Source organism: Lolium perenne, chromosome 1 (assembly GCF_019359855.2).
Source record: "Lolium perenne isolate Kyuss_39 chromosome 1, Kyuss_2.0, whole genome shotgun sequence".
NCBI lineage: Eukaryota > Viridiplantae > Streptophyta > Magnoliopsida > Poales > Poaceae > Lolium > Lolium perenne.
In genome coordinates this window covers 162,617,879-162,637,356 of record NC_067244.2, presented here as the reverse complement: position 1 = coordinate 162,637,356, position 19,478 = coordinate 162,617,879, and the positions used below count along the sequence as shown (strand labels likewise).

The 19,478-nt window shown below is 47.2% G+C and overlaps 2 protein-coding genes and 2 long non-coding RNA genes across 4 annotated transcripts; 2 read left to right on the top strand and 2 right to left on the bottom strand.

Annotated features, from left to right (window-relative positions):
- Positions 1-91: 91 nt before the first annotated feature.
- On the top strand, positions 92-2,716 carry LOC127310641 (uncharacterized). Its single transcript, XR_007857398.2, has 2 exons — positions 92-1,739; positions 2,367-2,716. It is a non-coding gene; the product is annotated as an uncharacterized lncRNA (long non-coding RNA).
- A 581-nt stretch (positions 2,717-3,297) lies between these two features.
- On the bottom strand, positions 3,298-4,298 carry LOC127310633 (uncharacterized). Its single transcript, XR_007857397.2, has 2 exons — positions 3,956-4,298; positions 3,298-3,782 (listed from the first exon to the last, which is right to left on the bottom strand). It is a non-coding gene; the product is annotated as an uncharacterized lncRNA (long non-coding RNA).
- A 1,790-nt stretch (positions 4,299-6,088) lies between these two features.
- On the top strand, positions 6,089-14,819 carry LOC127310623 (cytochrome P450 CYP72A616-like). The gene is made up of 4 exons (XM_071819578.1): positions 6,089-6,702; positions 6,814-6,939; positions 13,647-13,765; positions 14,351-14,819. The coding sequence occupies exons 1-4, from the start codon at positions 6,181-6,183 to the stop codon at positions 14,736-14,738; spliced, it is 1,155 nt and encodes a 384-aa protein (XP_071675679.1). The 5' UTR covers positions 6,089-6,180; the 3' UTR covers positions 14,739-14,819.
- On the bottom strand, positions 10,542-11,511 carry LOC139830755 (uncharacterized). Its single transcript, XM_071819576.1, has 2 exons — positions 10,973-11,511; positions 10,542-10,865 (listed from the first exon to the last, which is right to left on the bottom strand). The coding sequence occupies exons 1-2, from the start codon at positions 11,400-11,402 to the stop codon at positions 10,819-10,821; spliced, it is 477 nt and encodes a 158-aa protein (XP_071675677.1). The 5' UTR covers positions 11,403-11,511; the 3' UTR covers positions 10,542-10,818.
- Positions 14,820-19,478: the final 4,659 nt, after the last annotated feature.

The window sequence follows — 19,478 nt, the reverse complement described above, 5'->3', positions numbered from 1 at the left end:
CGCTCCCCTTGCCTTGGCTACTGTTCACGAGCTATTTATCTCCAATTAGCTAGAGACACGTACGCCCTCTTCTTCTCTTTCTTACCTGGTCCAACGCAAGTTTACTTTCTGTTTCCTTTTTTCTATCCTGATGGACCACCGGTTACCGGTTTCTCTCCTTCTTTCCTGCAGATGTGATGCGGTTGCTCCCGGTAATTGAGGTTCCCAAGTTTTCTTGGTCAAGGCGGTGCTGCTGGCCCACCTTCACCGCTTAGTTTGACAGATAAAAAGCACGAACCTTCACGATGCGCTGCAAACCAGAGATATCGGCAACCCAAACCGACCACGTCTCTTTTTCCCTCTCTTCCTCCCCATCGCAATCGCCCGCTCCCATCTTCTCCTTCACAAAAACGTTGTTGTGGCACATCGGTGGCGAGCAGATCCATGGCACTGGCGAGCCGCCAGGGTTGCAGCGGCAGTAGGTGAAGACCTCCTTTGCTGCCGTGGAGGACGGTGGAGGAGGACGAGGCTGACGCCGGGAACTATGTGAGGATATGGAATTCGGAGCAGCACGTCCACTGTGGTGGCGATTGCGGGGACGGTTCCCGCCCCATGACCCCGACGATGGCCGGCTCCGACTGCTGCAGCAGCCAGCCTCGGGCTCGCCATCGGACTTATGCCCTAGCTGGGTTCACCCCTCCGTGAAGAAAAAATAACGCCGGCGCCCACTCCATCGCTGCGGGGGCGCGTGCACGGGCTTTCTCGGCCATCATCGACCGGCACGACATCCTGGGGCGCAAGACCCTGCTCCAGTTCGCCATTCGCCTCCGCCGCGTTGTCGAAGCCAACATGCTGATGACGGCGACGTACATCTCTCCTTCCCTACTGCTGGCATGGAGAGGACCTCGGAAACTCTCCATCCTGAGGAGGCACAGTTTGGGAGCAATTTAGGAGGAGCCGACGCCGGGTGTTGCTCTCTTTCGTATGCAACCCTGCTTGATGCATCGCCATTCTCATGGTGAGCCTTCCCTCTGTGTATCTCAATATGTTGGTGAGCCTTTTCTATATCTCAATCTCTCAATCAAACCGGAATTCGGAGCAGCACGTCCACTGTGGTGGCGATTGCGGGGACGGTTCCCGCCCCATGACCCCGACGATGGCCGGCTCCGACTGCTGCAGCAGCCAGCCACGGGCTCGCCATCGGACTTATGCCCTAGCTGGGTTCACCCCTCCGTGAAGAAAAAATAACGCCGGCGCCCACTCCATCGCTGCGGGGGCGCGTGCACGGGCTTTCTCGGCCATCATCGACCGGCACGACATCCTGGGGCGCAAGACCCTGCTCCAGTTCGCCATTCGCCTCCGCCGCGTTGTCGAAGCCAACATGCTGATGATGGCGACGTACATCTCTCCTTCCCTACTGCTGGCATGGAGAGGACCTCGGAAACTCTCCATCCTGAGGAGGCACAGTTTGGGAGCAATTTAGGAGGAGCCGACGCCGGGTGTTGCTCTCTTTCGTATGCAACCCTGCTTGATGCATCGCCATTCTCATGGTGAGCCTTCCCTCTGTGTATCTCAATATGTTGGTGAGCCTTTTCTATATCTCAATCTCTCAATCAAACAACACAAGGGAGGGGCCATGGTTGCAGGAGAGTTCTCAATTGGAAGTTTTCTTTTTTTTTCTTTCATGTTGGCTGATCTGGCCACAGGAATTCAGGAAGAACCAGTAATTCAAGAAGAACGAGAAGAGAAAAAATATAGAGGTACACTTCTACTCTAACTCAGTTTCTTTCTCTAACTGGGTATCTTGCTGTAACCAATAGATTGTTATTGGTTCACTGAATTTTTCGTTGCATAACACCTCCTGTTTTGTACCGGTAAAACCAGTTTGTTGATAAAGGTATATGTAATTCCATCATTATCTTTGTTTGCTGCATGATCATCATAATTTGGTAATATGGTGCTATACTTCAGATTGTGTTTATTTTTGACAGTATGATGGAGAATATTTCTTTGGAGCCACCGTTTTTTGCTTGGACAATCATGAAAACAAGTTTGTCACACGAATCCCTACTTCAGGGTGCATGATTGAGAACATGGCCTGGGACTCATGAATTCCTATTTTGTTCTAGCATGAGCATGATGGCCTCCCAACATTTTTTGATTCCGACTCCTGAGTCCAGGCTCCCAAATTGTAGGCTACCATGAACATGATGACCTGGGACTCATGAATTCCTATGTTGTTCTAGCATATGGGGGTAATTTTCCATGTCATGTGCAGCAGCTGGGTGTTTTCCAAGCAAGAACACAATCATGATGTGCTAGGTTATATTTACGCTGTTTTCCAAGCAAGAAGAATATTCCATGCATTTTCTCTATTTTCATTGCAGCAATCGCAATAGCTTAATCTAGAGAGCCAGACGAGTCTCACCAACGCTTCAAACAAACAAACAAGCACCTGAACTTTGTGGCACAGGCCAGGGAGCACTAGAGATTCACCAAGGCAACCTCTATCATGGAACTACTGGAAGATTATCTTTACTATGAAGTTACCGATCATGGGTCTTTGTTCCTATTTTACAGCTCTAATGGATTGTTGATACTGCATTTTGCAATAGAAATTTCCTTTTCAAGCTTACAGTTTTACAACTCACTTTGTTACCTAGCTAAAATGTATGGTTATAGGTACTAAATGTTCTTGCAACAGTGTGTATTTTCTCATATAATATTTTCCGTGAAATCTTCTTATCTACATTCAATGTACTTCATGGCCAATTTTTGTACAGCTATTTTAGTGCAAGGTTATTTTTTATTTCTTTCTACAGTAGTTATATGGCACTCCTGACTGGCTTCATATTTCGGTATAAGCATTTAATTTTCAGGTCTAGGTTTCTCTTTTTTATGCATATACATTTCCATTTTTATGCAACTCAAAGTGGCAGTACAAAGAAGTAATTATTACATGGTCATGTAACAGCTAATTAAGCCTATGAATCATCATTTTTATGTAACATCATTCGTCTAATTCAGTAGTAGCACCCTTTAAGTGAATCATAGGACATGACCATGTGTACATTCAGTTATTTACTAAGGAAATCCATCAACTCCCCAGCTCGGAAGTCACTATAATAAGCCATTGGAATGAAACAAAGGAGCATGTAAGGGATGACTTCAGTAAATAACACAACAAATACACGGCATGTTCATTTTCTTTGCCATGTTTATACAACAGTTCTGATGGGCGGCGCTTCAGAAAACATGAATTGCCTAAGGATAACTGATTTAGTAATAAGCACACACATTCAAGCACACGAACATCAATTTAATCATGTCCAAGTCCAATTGACTGAATCGTCACTCCCAATATTCAGTACAATCTAAATTAACCTTTGAAACCACAAATCAGATGCTGGAAGAAATATCTGGCCTACATGTTTACTAAAACATTCCTATTCAAGATCTCACTAAAAGCATATTCCGAGCAGCATGAAACTAAACGCAATATAAAATTGACACAGCAACAGGGCAAAACAAATAAGTAAATGATTTAAACCTGATCCTTATCCCAAACACGCACCTCATGAAATGAACTTGATAATGTTCAGGTGATAAATGGGATGGATGCACATGATGACAGGACGGAATCGAGACTGACCTGCCTGCTGCTGGGGTGCGAGAGCTGGCACCGGATCCTCATCAACAGGTTGATCTGCTCCGTCGAATGCGGCTCGGCCAAGTTGGATGGGAAGCTCATCCTGGAAAGCGTTCAGCGCCTGCTGATCCGACACCAAGACCTGCTGGCCCACCTATACCATATTACCATACGAATTGGAAACGCTGTGAAATTACTAGCTTTTTCACGAGTTGGAGTAGAACTTATCAAGCTATCATACTGAACACGAATATTATTTCTTGAAACGATACGGCGCGAGGAGCAGAGGCACGGCCGAAACAATGCGGGATGGGGAGCGAGACTAACCATGCTGTTGCTTTGGCGGGAGAACTGCCGCCGGATCCACATCAACTCCATCCAGAGGTGTGGACGGCCACTGGTCCAAGCGGGAGTCCGCGTCGTCGTCCACCGGGAAGGCTCGGAGGCGCGGGATCCCCATGGCTGCAGCGGTGGCGATTCGAGGACCGAAGGCAGGAAAGTGGGTCGCTCAGAGTATGAGAAAGAGTGGGAAGGGGAGCGCCGCCATCCGAAGGTGGTGCCGACAGCGGGCGGCAACCAGGGCTCGCCGGAATCGAGGTGGGGAGGATGGGCTGTGAGCAGAGTGAGCTGAGAGAGAGAGAGGAGTGAGGACAGCGGTCGGTGGGTCCGTTGTTTCCTCTCGGTCGTTGCCAGCCGCTGACGCTTACTTCGTGACAGTATTACATTTTCCAGTGTTTAAATGATTAGCACTAATTCAAGCTCAACAAGTCACGGGCGCGGCGTGCGCCGCGCCACCGCCTGCTAGTATAAAATAAAGTTCAGATGAAGCTACCTACCTAGATAGGCCGACAGGTCATACTTGTTTCTTTTTTGCTCTGTATTTCAGCCATTTTAACTTATTTTTAAAAATGGATCTGTACCTATAAAGATCTGGGTGAATGCCACAAATTATCTTCAGATTTCTTGTCATCCAAATTGACCAAGCCCCTAGAATAATTAGCTACGTATGAAACTGCCTGGTTATCTTTTTTTTCATCTATTAAAGCAATCCAGATGACTATAATCTCCCTCAGTATTCATGGATGGGCAGAGATACATCCAAGCTTGTTCAAATCTTCACCCCGCATGTCCAAGTCGAGACAGCGTCATGAACTTGCCTCACTAATCAAACAGGACCAGTGTGTTAGTTTATTTTTTTGACAAAAGAGGCAATACACCTGACCTCTGTAACACGACATTAAGATCTGATCGAGATATCAAGGAAGCACACACCAAAATTATCAGAAAAGAAACAAAAAAAGAAGAATACCCAAAAATTCATGCTCAAGGAACCAAAGACGTGAGCAATATACGCCAACATCAACCACCAATCCACCATCACTCAACAACAAGAAGAGGTTCTAAAAAACGACGCTTTTAGAAAGGGTATCACACAAACGTCGCCCATGCATAATCCAAACACATAAGCTAGTTCATCGTAAGTCCGAGTAATCTTTCAAGTAATGATCAAAGTGTCCGGTTACTCTGTGCAACTGGTTCATGGCATGATGCCGGAAGATGAAGGTCACCGAAGCAGAGTGAATTTCTGAACTAGCACAAACAGCACGAAGCAGCAATGAAACACCAGCACATGGTGGATGCTGGGTGTGCAACTCAGGTTCAAAGTTTGACCAATCAGAGATCCCGTTAATAGTTTCTTAGCCGTCAAGTTCCTTACGGGAAGGCAGTGGCGGCGCTAGAAAACAGATGCTGGGTATTCATTGTAAAAAAAATTAGGAGCTTGCATAGTTGGATTTAGGAAATTCGATCTGATAGTGCTAGGTTAGTACGCCAAATAGCTAAATTATTATTCTACTAGTCTGCTAACAGCTAGTGCTAGAGCTGAAGAAGTGAAGACTCAAGAGCACCTGGTCGGCCGCTGCGTTCAGATAATTAGGTTCAGTGCGTTCTGCGTTGCCGTCGCCACCTGAGGTCGCCTGCTCCACTGGACACACCCTCAATCGACTGCCTGCTTGGCTGATGTCTGCTACCCGCCGGCCGCGGCCGTTGTCGCTAGTTCGCTGCGGGCACCGCCGCAATCGCTAGGCTATTGTAGTGCCGCGCCGCCTGCCGCTATCTGTGCGCGTGGGAGCCAGAGGCGGAGAGGGTTCGAGCGCACTCAAGCGAGAAGAGACAAGACGGGAGTTCTTCTGCGTGGGCTGGCATATTGGGCAGTACGAGGCTATGGACATGTTGTCATAGTATAAAATTTGTTTTGCCAAAAAATTTGGGTATTCATGTGAATACATACCCCCAGCGCCGCCACTGCGGGAAGGTAGGAGTGTTCGATGAACTTGCCAAGGCTGACCGATCTGACCACAGGCCACATATCTAGCTGCGCTGCAGGGATCCTTAAAATAATTGGGCTCAAGCGATTTTTGTGATCCTTTGCCGGTGGCACTAGCATCTATAAATGGCGTCGCCGCCAAATAGTCAAATACCATATCCATCCAACACAAGGTCCACTTGCAGCTGCCATCGTCTTTCAGCCTTTCTTCTCCTATTTGTCTCGAATGTCTTTTCCAGCCTTCCTGAGCCCAGCCATGTCGCCATGGACCTTCTTGATATGCAGTCTCGCTGGCCTGTTGTTTCTATGGCAGGCTGCCTGGCTCCTCGACCGGCTGTGGTGGCGGCCACGGCGGCTTGAGAGGGTGCTGCGTGCCCAGGGCCTCCGTGGCAGGCCATACCGCTTCCTCATTGGCAACCTGATGGATGACTACGGGCGGAAAAACAAGGAGCCACCAATGCCGCTGCGCTGCCACGACATCGTCCCCAACGTCGTGCCTTTCCTCCACAACGCCGTCCGGGAGCACGGCAAGACGTGCATCTCCTGGTTCGGCCCGATACCCATGGTGACCATCACTGACGCTGAGCTGACCAGGCAAGTGATGTCCAGCAAGTCCGGCCACTTTGAGAAGCTCCAATTTCCGAAGCTGTCCAGGCTGCTCGCCGAGGGCGTGGCCACCTACGAAGGCGAGAAATGGGTCAAGCACAGGAGGATCCTCAACCCAGCATTCCATGTGGAGAAGCTCAAAGTAAGTGGAATTAATCTGAACATGCATAGAACCAATTTCAGTCTATTTATGATAGTTCTATCGTTAGTAAAATTTCAGTCTATTTATGGCATTGCGTGGCCTAATTTCTAGCTCATGCTGCCGGCGTTCTCATCCTGCTGCGAAGAGCTTGTAACCAAATGGGCAGCATCCCTTGGTTCCGACGGTTGGTGGGAGGTTGATGTCTGCCCAGAGTTCCATAGCCTGGCCGGAGATGCCATTTTGTTAGACCTAAAACGACTGCTGCAGCACAAGATCGCGAAAAGTAGCAACTAGAACACCTAATGATCATATTCAGAGAGGGTTTAGGGATGCATTACGGGGCATTGACGATCCCATCGACGCCTGCGTGAGGCAGGCTTGGTGTGGCGGTGTTGATGACGAACTTGTGGTCGATGACGATCGGGAGATCCTCCTGATCCCCTCCGGGCGCCACCTGCACTGCCCTGGGACAGCACGGCGAGGTTCCAGTCTTCCCGTTGCTTCTGACCACTCTAGATCGGTAGAGTTTTGGGATGTGGGGGAAGCAGATGTTTAGGTCGTTAACTTGGGTATCGATCTCTGCCAGACTTCCCCCCTTTATATGGCACAGCGCAACAGGGGACCAAAACCATCGAGTTGGTTTTGGCACCCCCGATCAGGGTGCGTTTGTTACATACGAGAACAGGTCACGTACAGATCAAGCCCTGGACGTTGGTCCAGTGGGCCCATCCCTTTAACGTTAAGTTTTGACTTTTCTCTGTTAACTGAAAATGACTGTCGAACCTGACAGATCAACCAACATTCTCCCCCTTGATCGTTAGGTTTAACATCATTTGCCCATTCTCCATAGGAATAATAAACCAAAGTGAGGTGTTACAACAACCAATGAAATGCTATTGAACCTCAACACTTATGGCATACCAGCCTATCTTGAAATGGATAACATAATACTTATTGGGAGTGGTTCTTATTATGGTCCCTTTATTCCATAATCATAAGGCTTCCAGTAATCCCATGCCGACAACATGCTCACGAAAAATTCTGGGTGGTAAGCCTTTCGTTAGCGGATCCGCAAGCATACGAGTCGTACTTATATGCTTAACCTTAGTTGTTTGATCCTGGATCCTATGCATCACAACATGATACTTAATGTCAATGTGTTTGGCAGCATCACTTGACTTGTTGTTATTCGCATAGAAAACTGCGGGTTCATTATCGCAGTACAATAGAAGTGGTTTTGAAATGCTGTCGACCACTTTAAGTCCGGGAATGAAATTCTTTAGCCATACAGCCTGCCCAGTGGCCTCATAACATGCTATAAACTCTGCTTGCATCGTAGATGAAGCAACTATAGTTTGTTTGGAGCTTTTCCACGATATAGCTCCTCCGGCAAGTGTGAATACATAACCTGACGTGGATTTCTTACTATCCACACAACCGGCATGATCAGAATCTGAATAACCAACAACTTGTAGGTTATCAGACCTTCTGTACGTAAGCATATACCCTTTTGTCTCTTGCATATAACGCAAGACTTTCTTTGCGGCCTTCCAGTGGTCTAGTCCTGGATTTGATTGGAATCTGCCAAGCATCCCGGTTATAAAAGCCAAGTCAGGGCGTGTACAAACTTGTGCATACATGATGCTTCCGACAACTGAAGCATAAGGAACCGACTTCATCTGATCAGTTTCAATTTGGTTTCTCGGACATTGAAATGTCCCAAACTTATCGCCCTTGACTACTGGGGCAGGTGAGCCAGAGCACTTATGCATATTGAATTTCTTTAGTACTCGCTCAAAGTATGCCTTTTGTGATAGTCCCAACACACCTTTAGACCTATCTCGATGAATCTCAATGCCGAGGACATATGAAGCTTCACCGAGATCTTTCATATCAAAATTGGAAGACAGAAAATTCTTGGTCTCGTGCAGCATATCCTTATCACTGCAGGCCAATAATATGTCATCCACATACAGGACTAATATTGTGAACCTACTGCCCTTAAACTTAACATAAATGCAGTTGTCCTTAACATTTTCAGTAAAACCAAAAGTTCTAATAATCTTATCGAACTTGAGGTACCACTGTCTTGAAGCTTGCTTCAAGCCATAGATGGATTTCTTCAGATGACATGCTAAATGTTCCTTTCCTTCCACAACAAAACCTTCCGGCTGAGTCATGTATACGTCTTCATCAAGGTCACCATTTAGAAATGCCGTCTTAACGTCCATTTGATGCAATTCTAGGTCGAAATGAGCTACCAGAGCCATGACGATCCTAAAAGAATCTTTAGATGACACAGGAGAGAAAGTCTCATTATAATCGATTCCTTCTCTCTGTGTGAAACCTTTTGCCACAAGTCTAGCTTTGAACCTTTCGATGTTCCCTTTGGGGTCGTACTTAGTTTTGTAGATCCATTTGCAACCTACTCTTTTGGCATCATTAGGAACTTCTACTAGGTCCCAAACATCATTTGAGCTCATAGATTTCAACTCGTCTTCCATGGCGATTTGCCACTTAGACGAATTCAAACTCTTAATGGCCTCCTTGTATGAGGTTGGATCCTCCACCTTTCCTATATCATCTACATCCTCACTCATGTAGGTGATATAATCATCTGAGATGGCTTTTCTTCTTTCTCGATGTGATCTTCTCACAGGCGATGGTGGTGGAGGGGCATCATCATTATGAGGATCTTCTTCATTACCCGACTGGTGATTTTCTTCACCTTCTGGATTTCCGTTATCATTAGTTTCAGGATCACCATCAGGTTGAGGACCAGAACTGTGAGGTTCAGCCTCAACATGAGAAGTGATTCTCCTATGCATTGGTAGAACAACCTTTTGGATAATCGGGGATGGAGCACACACCCGCTTTTCCTCAAGATCGATCTTCCTTATTTCATTAACTTCATTATCCTCAAAAAATACCGCTTGCCGGGTCTCCACGTACTTAGTGGTATGACCGGGGCAATAGAAACGATATCCCTTTCCCCTGTGCGGGTATCCGACGAAGAAACAACTAACCGTTTTTGGGTCTAACTTCTTAAGTTGTGGATTGAAAATTCTGGCTTCAGCAGGACAGCCCCACACACGTAAATAGTTCAAGCTCGGTTTCTTTCCCGTCCACATCTCGTGAGGTGTGTTTGGTGCTGACTTAGTGGGAGCAAGATTTAAAATATGTGCAGCCGTCTTCAATGCCTCCATCCATAGGCTTACCGGCAAACTTGCATGACTGAGCATGCTACGCACCATATCCAAAAGCGTGCGATTGCGACGCTCAGCCACACCATTTTGTTGAGGTTCACCAGGCATTGAATAATGGGCAACAATTCCATTCTCAGCTAGGAACTTAGCAAAAGGTCCTGGAATTTGCCCATAAGGAGCGTGCCTACCGTAATACTCTCCCCCGCGATCAGATCGTACAACTTTAATTTTTGCATTCAGTTGGTTCTCAACTTCGGCTTTGAACACTTTAAATTTGTCCAGAGCTTCCGATCGATCACGTATAGGGTAAATGTACCCATAACGGGAAAAGTCGTCTGTGAAGGTGATGAACGAATCAAAACCATCTATAGACTTAACATTAAGAGGTCCGCATATGTCAGTATGTATGAGTTCGAGGACACTCGTGGCTCTTACCGCTCCTTTCTTAATTGTTTTTGCATATTTACCTTTGATGCAATCAACACATTTGTCCGCATCAGAGAAGTCTAATGGGAGGAGTACATTATTTTTAATAAGTCTTTCCATTCTCCCCCTCGAAATGTGGCCTAAACGACAGTGCCACAATTTCGAAGAAGTACTAGTACCCTTCCATTTCTTCTCAACATTTGAAACATTACTCACATGCAAAACATAATCATTCATAGATAACATATATAGTTTGCCTCGTCTGACACCGAGGCCAACATCTTTATTACAATAATTTAAAACAAATTGTTTGTTACCAAACTTGCACTCAAACATGTTATCATCGAGACAAGAAACTGAAATCAAATTCCTACTTAAAGTAGGTACATAAAGAACATTATTTAAATGAAGGTGAAAGCCGGTGTGGAGCTCCAAGGTGAGTGACCCAACAGCTTCAACATCAACTTCAACTCCATTTGCAACTCTAAGTCGTCTTGCCCCGCTTGTTACGGTTTGGATCAAATTTAATCCCTGCATAGAATTAGCAACGTGAGCAGTTGCACCTGAATCAATCCACCATGATGTACAAGAGAAATCAGTATATAACATTTCATCAACAAAAGTGATTTCATCTGTACCTTTCTTCATCATCCACTTGAGGTATTCATGACAGTCCTTCCTGTAATGGCCTTCCTTCTTACAAAAGAAACACACATTATCAGTAGGCTCTGAAGACTGTCCATTATCCTTTTCCTTTTCCTTTCCTTTAAACTTTGGCATTTCCTTCTTGAAGGTTTTCTTTGGCGACTTTGAAGGGCCTGACCCGTCATGCTTTCTCTTTGAGGAGCCAACATGAAAAGCCTGATCCTTGTTCTGCCTCATCATTCTTTCTTCTTCCTGGACAATCCTAGGGGATATCTCAGCAAGTGTCCATTTCTCCTTCATGGAATTGTAGTTGATCTTGAACTGATCGAACTCTTCAGGGAGGGACTCCAAGATCATGATGATAAGGAGGTTGTCACTGAGCTCACACTTTAGGTGCTTCAGTTTATTTGAAGCATTTATCATTCTCAGTATGTGTCCCCTAACATCACCATCATTTTTATACTTGCCAAGTAGCTTGTGAAAAAGCTCATGAGCATAAACCTTTTCAGAGCCTTTGAATTGCTCCTCCAGGGCTTCCATAAATTCCTTAGCAGTATCTTTCTTGGGGAGAGCCCCAATAATCTCAGGTGAAATGGAAGAATTCATCACGAGCATTGCAACGTGATTGGATTTGTCCCACTTCTCCATCTTGGAGTCATAAGTTTTCTTTAGTTCATCATACCCCGTAGCTCCAGCAACTGGCGCCACGGGCTTATCCTCCCTTAAGGCATAATCAAACTCGTTGAAAGCCAAACATAGCTCAATGGAGTTCTTCCAACGAGGAAAGTTGCTGCCGGTCAACTGCTCGACAGCATCATAACGCATCGCAGCGGAAGCTGAAATTTGACATGGACATTCATTAGTAAAATTGCATGCATATAAAACAAACATGCCATAAATTTCTTATTCTATGTCAAACACCGTTGGGCAGAAATGACACGAATTAGAACAACATTAGGGAGTTGACTTGCAGAAATAATACAACGTTGGTCAGAATTATTTTTTGCAGTCATGACATTCTCAAAATAAACATCAACTTTAAATCATTTAAGGAATAACATATGTGATGCTTAATTTGATAATTCAACATTGAAAACATACTAAATACTCTCAACAAAAAATCTCGTTGGTTCATTTCTGTCCAGAGCAAATAGCATGTTTGCTGATCATATTAATTTAGACAATTTAATTTCTGTCCAAAACAGTGCAAAAACATTAAAACATCAACTTAATAATCATTTATATGCACTGAAAAAACAGAAACAGTGACAGAAAAACGTTCAGCAGCCCAAAACTTCATGGACTGTCGACAACCTGGGTCGAAGCCCATCTTCAGATTGAGCCCAATAGGACCCCCGGCCCGGCTTCCCCTTCCCGCAGCAATCTGGACCGTCCGATCGATCGGACGGCCGAGATCCCTCGCGGCCAGAACAAAACCTACGAAGCCGGCCGAAACCCTAGTTCATTTCTTCTTCTCCCCCCGATATTTCCGCGACAGAGAGAGATAGAGACGACGCCGGCGGCGGCGCCGCCCCCCTCCCCTTGCCGCACCGACGCGGCCAAGTCCGGCGGCGAGAGGCGCGCGAGGCGTCCACGCCCGGCGGCCGGAGGCGCGCGAGGCGGCCACGCCCGGCGGCCCGAGGCGCGCGAGGCGGCCACGCCCGGCGGCCCGAGGCGCCCTTCATCATGCCGGCGCGGTGGCGGCGCGCGCCCGGGCCGCGTGCGACGGACCATGTCCGGCGCGCTCCTCCGTCGAGCGTGGCTACTGGCGCCGTATCCGTCTGCGAGGGGGGGCGCTCACCGGCGAGGCCGGCAGCCATTCCGCGCGTTACCGCGCGTCCATCCGCGCTCCTCCGTCGGGAGAGAGCGGCGGCGCGGGATCCTTGCCCTCGCCGGAGCTATCGCTGCTCCGGCGGGCCCCGAAGGGAGAGGCAACGACCCGGCGGCGTAAGGTGAGTCCCCAAACTCTAATCATGCATGGACATGGGCTAAAAACATCATGAGATCGCTACATAAACTGCCTAAAAAACATGATCTTTATACAAAAACGTGATCTCAGATCACCATTAGGGTTCTAGTGCTTGCAGAACCTGGCTCTGATACCATTGTTAGACCTAAAACGACTGCTGCAGCACAAGATCGCGAAAAGTAGCAACTAGAACACCTAATGATCATATTCAGAGAGGGTTTAGGGATGCATTACGGGGCATTGACGATCCCATCGACGCCTGCGTGAGGCAGGCTTGGTGTGGCGGTGTTGATGACGAACTTGTGGTCGATGACGATCGGGAGATCCTCCTGATCCCCTCCGGGCGCCACCTGCACTGCCCTGGGACAGCACGGCGAGGTTCCAGTCTTCCCGTTGCTTCTGGCCACTCTAGATCGGTAGAGTTTTGGGATGTGGGGGAAGCAGATGTTTAGGTCGTTAACTTGGGTATCGATCTCTGCCAGACTTCCCCCCTTTATATGGCACAGCGCAACAGGGGACCAAAACCATCGAGTTGGTTTTGGCACCCCCGATCAGAGTGCGTTTGTTACATACGAGAACAGGTCACGTACAGATCAAGCCCTGGACGTTGGTCCAGTGGGCCCATCCCTTTAACGTTAAGTTTTGACTTTTCTCTGTTAACTGAAAATGACTGTCGAACCTGACAGATCAACCAACACATTTCACGCACCGCATTTGGCAGCAGCTACCTTGAAGGAAAAAGGATTTTCGAGCTGCAGTCTGAGCAGGCCGACCGCATCTTGGCCAGCATTAAGATGATCTTCATTCCTGGCTACTTGTGAGTTAATATCAGTTCTGGGAATCATACCAAGTCAAACCACTTCTCTTACATAGCATAAAATTTTATACTACCTTTCAGTTTTTTCGTAGCTTTGCTACAACCCTGTATGCTCCCGCCTTCTCAGCGGTTTTCTCTAATATATAATGATGCACGCCTAGGCGTGTGTTCGAGAAAAAAAAATTATACTACCTCCGTCCCAGTTTATAGGGTTTACACGTATCCCTAGATTCTCAATTTGGCCAACATAATATTAGTTGTACAACATAAAAATTATATCATTAGAAAATAGACCACGTGTGCTTTTTAATGATATATATTTTGTAATATATATCTTGTATTATCATTGTCAAATTTACGACCTAGTAACACGCACAAGTCCTGTGAACTGGGACGGAGGGAGTAGTCTTTATTATTAGGAGTACAAGAGGTCAGTAACACATCCATCGTTAATTAATTAATTGATGACAAGAGTTGCAGGTGTACTGTTGTCTTAAACGCTGAGCTATCACGAGATTCTAAAATACTCATTTAGTATATACTTCTAATTCATCAGTACTGATAAGTGCGCATCACAACTTGCAGGTCCTTGCCTACCAAAAACAACAGAAGGATGCATCAAATTAACAATGAGATCGAATCCATTCTACGAGGTCTAATTGGTAAAAGAATGCAAGCTATGCAACGAGGGAAAAACACCAAAGATGATTTACTAAGCATAATGCTTGAGTCAAACATGAGGGAAACCGATGGCAACAGTGGAATGACTATCAAAGAGGTGACAGAGGAATGCAAAATGTTCTATTTTGCAGGGACAGAGACGACATCGATACTGCTCACATGGACAGTGATACTGCTGAGTATGCACCCTGAGTGGCAGGATCGTGCAAGGGAGGAGGTCCTTGGTCTATTTGGGAAGAACCAACCTAAGTACGACAGTTTTAGCAGGCTCAAAACAGTGAGTGCAAATTGAGATTACATGATTTTTTATGCAACAACAGGTATTAAATCCTTAACAATCTATGGTACATGTCACTATGATTCTATATGAGGTCCTTCGGCTGTACCCGCCAGCCATTGCATTAATCCGGAAAACATACAAGGAGATGGAAATCGGAGGCATCACATACCCTGCTGGAGTGGTCATCGAGATGCCAGTGCTGCTCATTCACCATGACCCGGGTATATGGGGAACCGATGTGCATGAGTTCAGGCCGGAGAGGTTTGCTGAGGGAATCTCCAAGGCATCCAGCGATCCAAGTGCATTCCTCCCATTTGGTTGGGGGCCACGGATCTGCATCGGTCAGAATTTTGCGCTTCTTGAGGCTAAGATGGCAGTGTGCATGATCCTTCAACACTTTGAGTTTGAGCTTGCGCCAACATATACTCATGCACCGCATAACGGAAAAATGTTGCGTCCTATGCATGGTGCACCGATTAAGCTCAAGGCACTAGTCTAAGCAATATAGCCAACCACATGCACTTTACTAGTCTTACTTGTGCCTAGATATGTAGTGAGGCTTTAATTACCTATAACTGTTTGAAATAAAAGTCTAGCGATGTAGACCTATGTAATACTTCCACTAAATGTATTTTTGGATCATCATGTGTGTATTGATTTTCCTTTTCATGTATATACCATTATCGAGCAGTGAGGCATCTCTCTTACAGCCCCTGGTGTGATTGGGGTTGTTAATTATAATATCCTCCTTCCCTATCAATCTCTTCCAGATTGATTGGTTGCTCCGTTCTGTCGTGGCACAATAGTTTATCAAGTTTTTCGTTGTTGTCGTATAGGGGTTGCTTGCGGCAAAACTTTTGGCAAGAGCATTGCCTCTCTAACAATTATGTTGACATGCATGTTGTGTTCATTTTCTATCTCCTGTATTCTAAAACTTATTTGCGGCCTTGGCCTTTTGAAAGCAGAGGCCAAGTGAAGCATTGAGCTCACCTGAAGAAGTAGAGGAAACAAAGCATTTTGTCCTATCAATGTACCCATTTGTGGTTGTAAATTGCAGCGATGATGGTTTAATCAGTAGACTTGTTGACTAGACCAAAACTAATATGGTGAGTATATAGTTTAAAACAAAGGGAGTATATAACAAGAACTGAATCTTGAATAAGACAACATCAACATATACTCCGTACCTTTAATGCATACATTAGGATAGTACACGTGGTGTCACACCCAGGTAGCTAGAGAGAACGGAAGGAACATAAGTTGGTTCAAACAGCGCAATCATTTCACCAAAACATTCTGCACAAGATTCGAGCATCAAGCTCCTGGTGTTGACAGCAAGTAGAAATTGTTGTGAATGAGCAACTAGTATTCACAGAGGGCCATAGGCCAGTACATGTACATGTGTGATAATGTGCAGGTAAACCCCTCATACACTGGGGAATAACGGAAAAGGAACTATACAACTCTAACACCCCCCCCCCCCCTCAAACTCATGGTGGATCAACAACACTGAGTTTGGAGAGAAAGAAACCATGCTGTGCTCTAGTCTAGGCCTTCGTGAAGAAGTCAGCAAGCTGAAGCTCTGAAGGCACATAATGAAGAGCCATAACCTGATGCTGCACAACATGACGCACATAGAAGGCATCAACACCGATGTGTTTGGTGAGCTCATGCTTCACCGGATCACGCGCAATGCTGATGGCACCAGTACTGTCCGATAAGAGCGGAGTCGAAGCATCGGCAGAAACACCAAAATCTGCAAGTAACCAGCGTAACCAAGTCACCTCAGCCGTCAATAGAGCCATCGCTCGCAACTCAGCCTCAACACTCGAACGAGAGACTGCAACCTGCTTCTTGGTCTTCCAAGCAATGAGAGAGCCACCAAGAAAGACACAGTAGGCAGAAAGAGACTTGCGATCCTCTGGATCGCTAGCCCAGGTAGCATCTGAGTACGTCTGGAGCTGTAAGGAGCTGGAGCAAGGAAAGAAAAGCCGACGAGAGATAGTGCCACGAAGATAGCGAAGGACACGAAGAAGATGACTATAGTGGACACTAGTGGGAGCAGCCATGAACTGACTCAGAATATGGACTGGGTAGGAGATGTCAGGACGTGTGACAGCAAGGTAAACAAGACTCCCAACCAAGTGACGATAGCGAGTCGGGTCCGGAAGAGGATCACCATCAGTGGAACGGAGGCGGACATTGAGCTCCATAGGAGTCTCGACAATGCGCTCATCACCAAGAGCGGCACGAGTGAGAAGGTCCTGAATATACTTCTCCTGGGAGATATAGAAGCCATCGGAGGTAGAGGAAACCTCAAGCCCAAGAAAGTAGCGGAGAGGACCAAGATCAGTCATGAGAAACTGATCGCGAAGACGGGCCTTGACAAAGGCAATGTACTCAGGGTCATCGCCTGTGATGATCATGTCATCAACATATAGAAGGAGCAGAGTCCGACCACGAGAGGATGTGTGAACAAAAAGCGCAGGGTCATGGGCGCTAGGGAAGAAACCAGCAGCGATGACCACAGAGGCGAAACGCTGAAACCAGGCGCGAGGGGCTTGCTTAAGGCCATAGAGGGAGCGCCGGAGACGACAGACCATGCCATCGGGAATAGAGTAGCCAGGGGGTGGCTGCATGTAGACCTCCTCACTTAACTCACCATTAAGAAAAGCATTTTGTACATCAAGCTGAGAGACAGACCAGTGGCAAACAGAAGCAACAGCAAGAAGAGTACGAACAGTGGTCATGTGAGCCACGGGAGCAAAGGTCTCGTCATAGTCACGGCCATGCTCCTGCTGAAAGCCGCGAGCGACAAGGCGAGCCTTGTAGCGCTCAAGAGAACCATCGGAGCGAGTCTTGATCTTGTAGACCCACTTGCAGGTGATGGGGCGAACAGAGGAAGGAGGAGTAACAACATCCCAAGTGCCAGTACGCTCAAGAGCAGCAATCTCCTCAGCCATCGCTGGCTGCCATTCGGGATGAGCAAGGGCATCCCGATAAGAGGTCGGCTCGAGGGTGGCAGAAAGACCGTAGTGAGTGGGAGAATAGCGATCAGGAGGAGGATGAGGACGAGCACGAAGATGGTGAGTCGGCTCGGACGGAGAGGGCATCGCAGCAGAGGTAGAAGGTGTATCAGGAGAAGCAGCATCATCCTCACGGGGACGACGAGAGTAGTGAAAAGGGTAGGGAGGGACGACCGTAGTCGAGGAGGGTGACATGGGATGGGAAGATGTGGAGGGTGTGGACGGTGGTGAGGGAGGAGAGGGGGGTCTGGCGAGTGGAGGAGGAGAAGGTGGTGAGAGAACCGGTAGAGCAGGGACCGGAGGCACAGGAGGAGGTGAGTCAGGGAACATGAGAAAAGAGATATCATCCTCCGAGAAGGAAGAGGAGGAGGGACGCGGGTAGAAAGGACGGGACTCATCAAAAGTGACATCCCGAGATATGCGCATCCGACGTCCAATAGGATCCCAGCACTTATATCCTTTGTGCTCAGGGCTGTAGCCAAGGAAGACACACTCAACCGATTGAGCACTCAGCTTGGTGCGTTCGCGTGGAGCAAGAAGAACATAGAAAACGCAACCAAAAAGACGAAGGGTCGAGTAATCAGGAGTGTGACCAGTGAGACACTCAAGAGGAATACCACCCTACAAGGCTGTGGAGGGCCGAAGGTTGATGAGATAGGTGGAAATAGACACAGCTTCAGCCCAGAAGTGAGGAGGAAGAGAGGCAGCGATCATCATCGCACGTGCCGTCTCAAGCAGGTGGCGATGCTTGCGCTCAGCCACGCCATTTTGGGCATGGGCGCCAGGACAGGAAAACTGGGCAAGAGTACCCTGCTCAGCAAGAAAACCACGCAACAGCTGGGAGATATACTCACCGGCAGAATCAGCCCGAAAGACACGTATAGGTGTCGAAAACTGAGTATGGACCATGGCAGCAAAACGCTTATATATCGAGAGAACCTCGCTGCGAGAAGTCATAAAATAAATCCAAGTGTGGCGAGAGAAGTCATCGATAAAAAGAACATAGTAGCGGTGGCCCCCTTGGAAGCAAAAGGAGCCGGACCCCATACATCAGAATGGACCAAATCAAATGGACGCTGAGATACAGACGCACTAGTAGGATAAGGTAACTGATTCTGTTTACCAAGCCTACAACCCTGACAACCCTGAAGAGAGACATCTCCTGAGACAGGCCCCAGAAGGCCTCGACGAAGTAAAGATGACAAGCGAGAACCACAAAGATGACCAAGACGATGGTTCCACTGCTGAAAGGAGGCGGTGGTGGAAGCAGCAAGCACGCATGGAGCGGTCGATGAAGTGGTGGAAGAAGGAACATGAAGCCAGTCAAGCTCCCAAAGTCCCTGGGAGTCATGGCACCGAGGGCCAGCCCCAACCAGGGCCCGAGTGTGAGTGTCCTGAACAGAACAAGAATCAACATCAAGAATGACCCGACAACCAGAATCAGTGAGCTGAGCAGCGGAAAAAAAATTCATGATAAGACGGGGAACATGAGAAACATCAGGAACGAAAAAGGAGGAAGTAGAAAGAGTGCCACGACTAGCAACAGGGAGAGAAGTACCATCGGCAGTAAGAACACTAACAGGAAGAGGAAGAGGTCGAAGAGAAGAAAGAGAGGAAGAATCAGGAGACATGTGAAAAGAAGCTCCAGAATCCAGAACCCACGAAGATGTACCTGACGGTGGAGAGGAAACAGCCGCGGAGGCAACAGTACCCGTCGAAGCAGAGC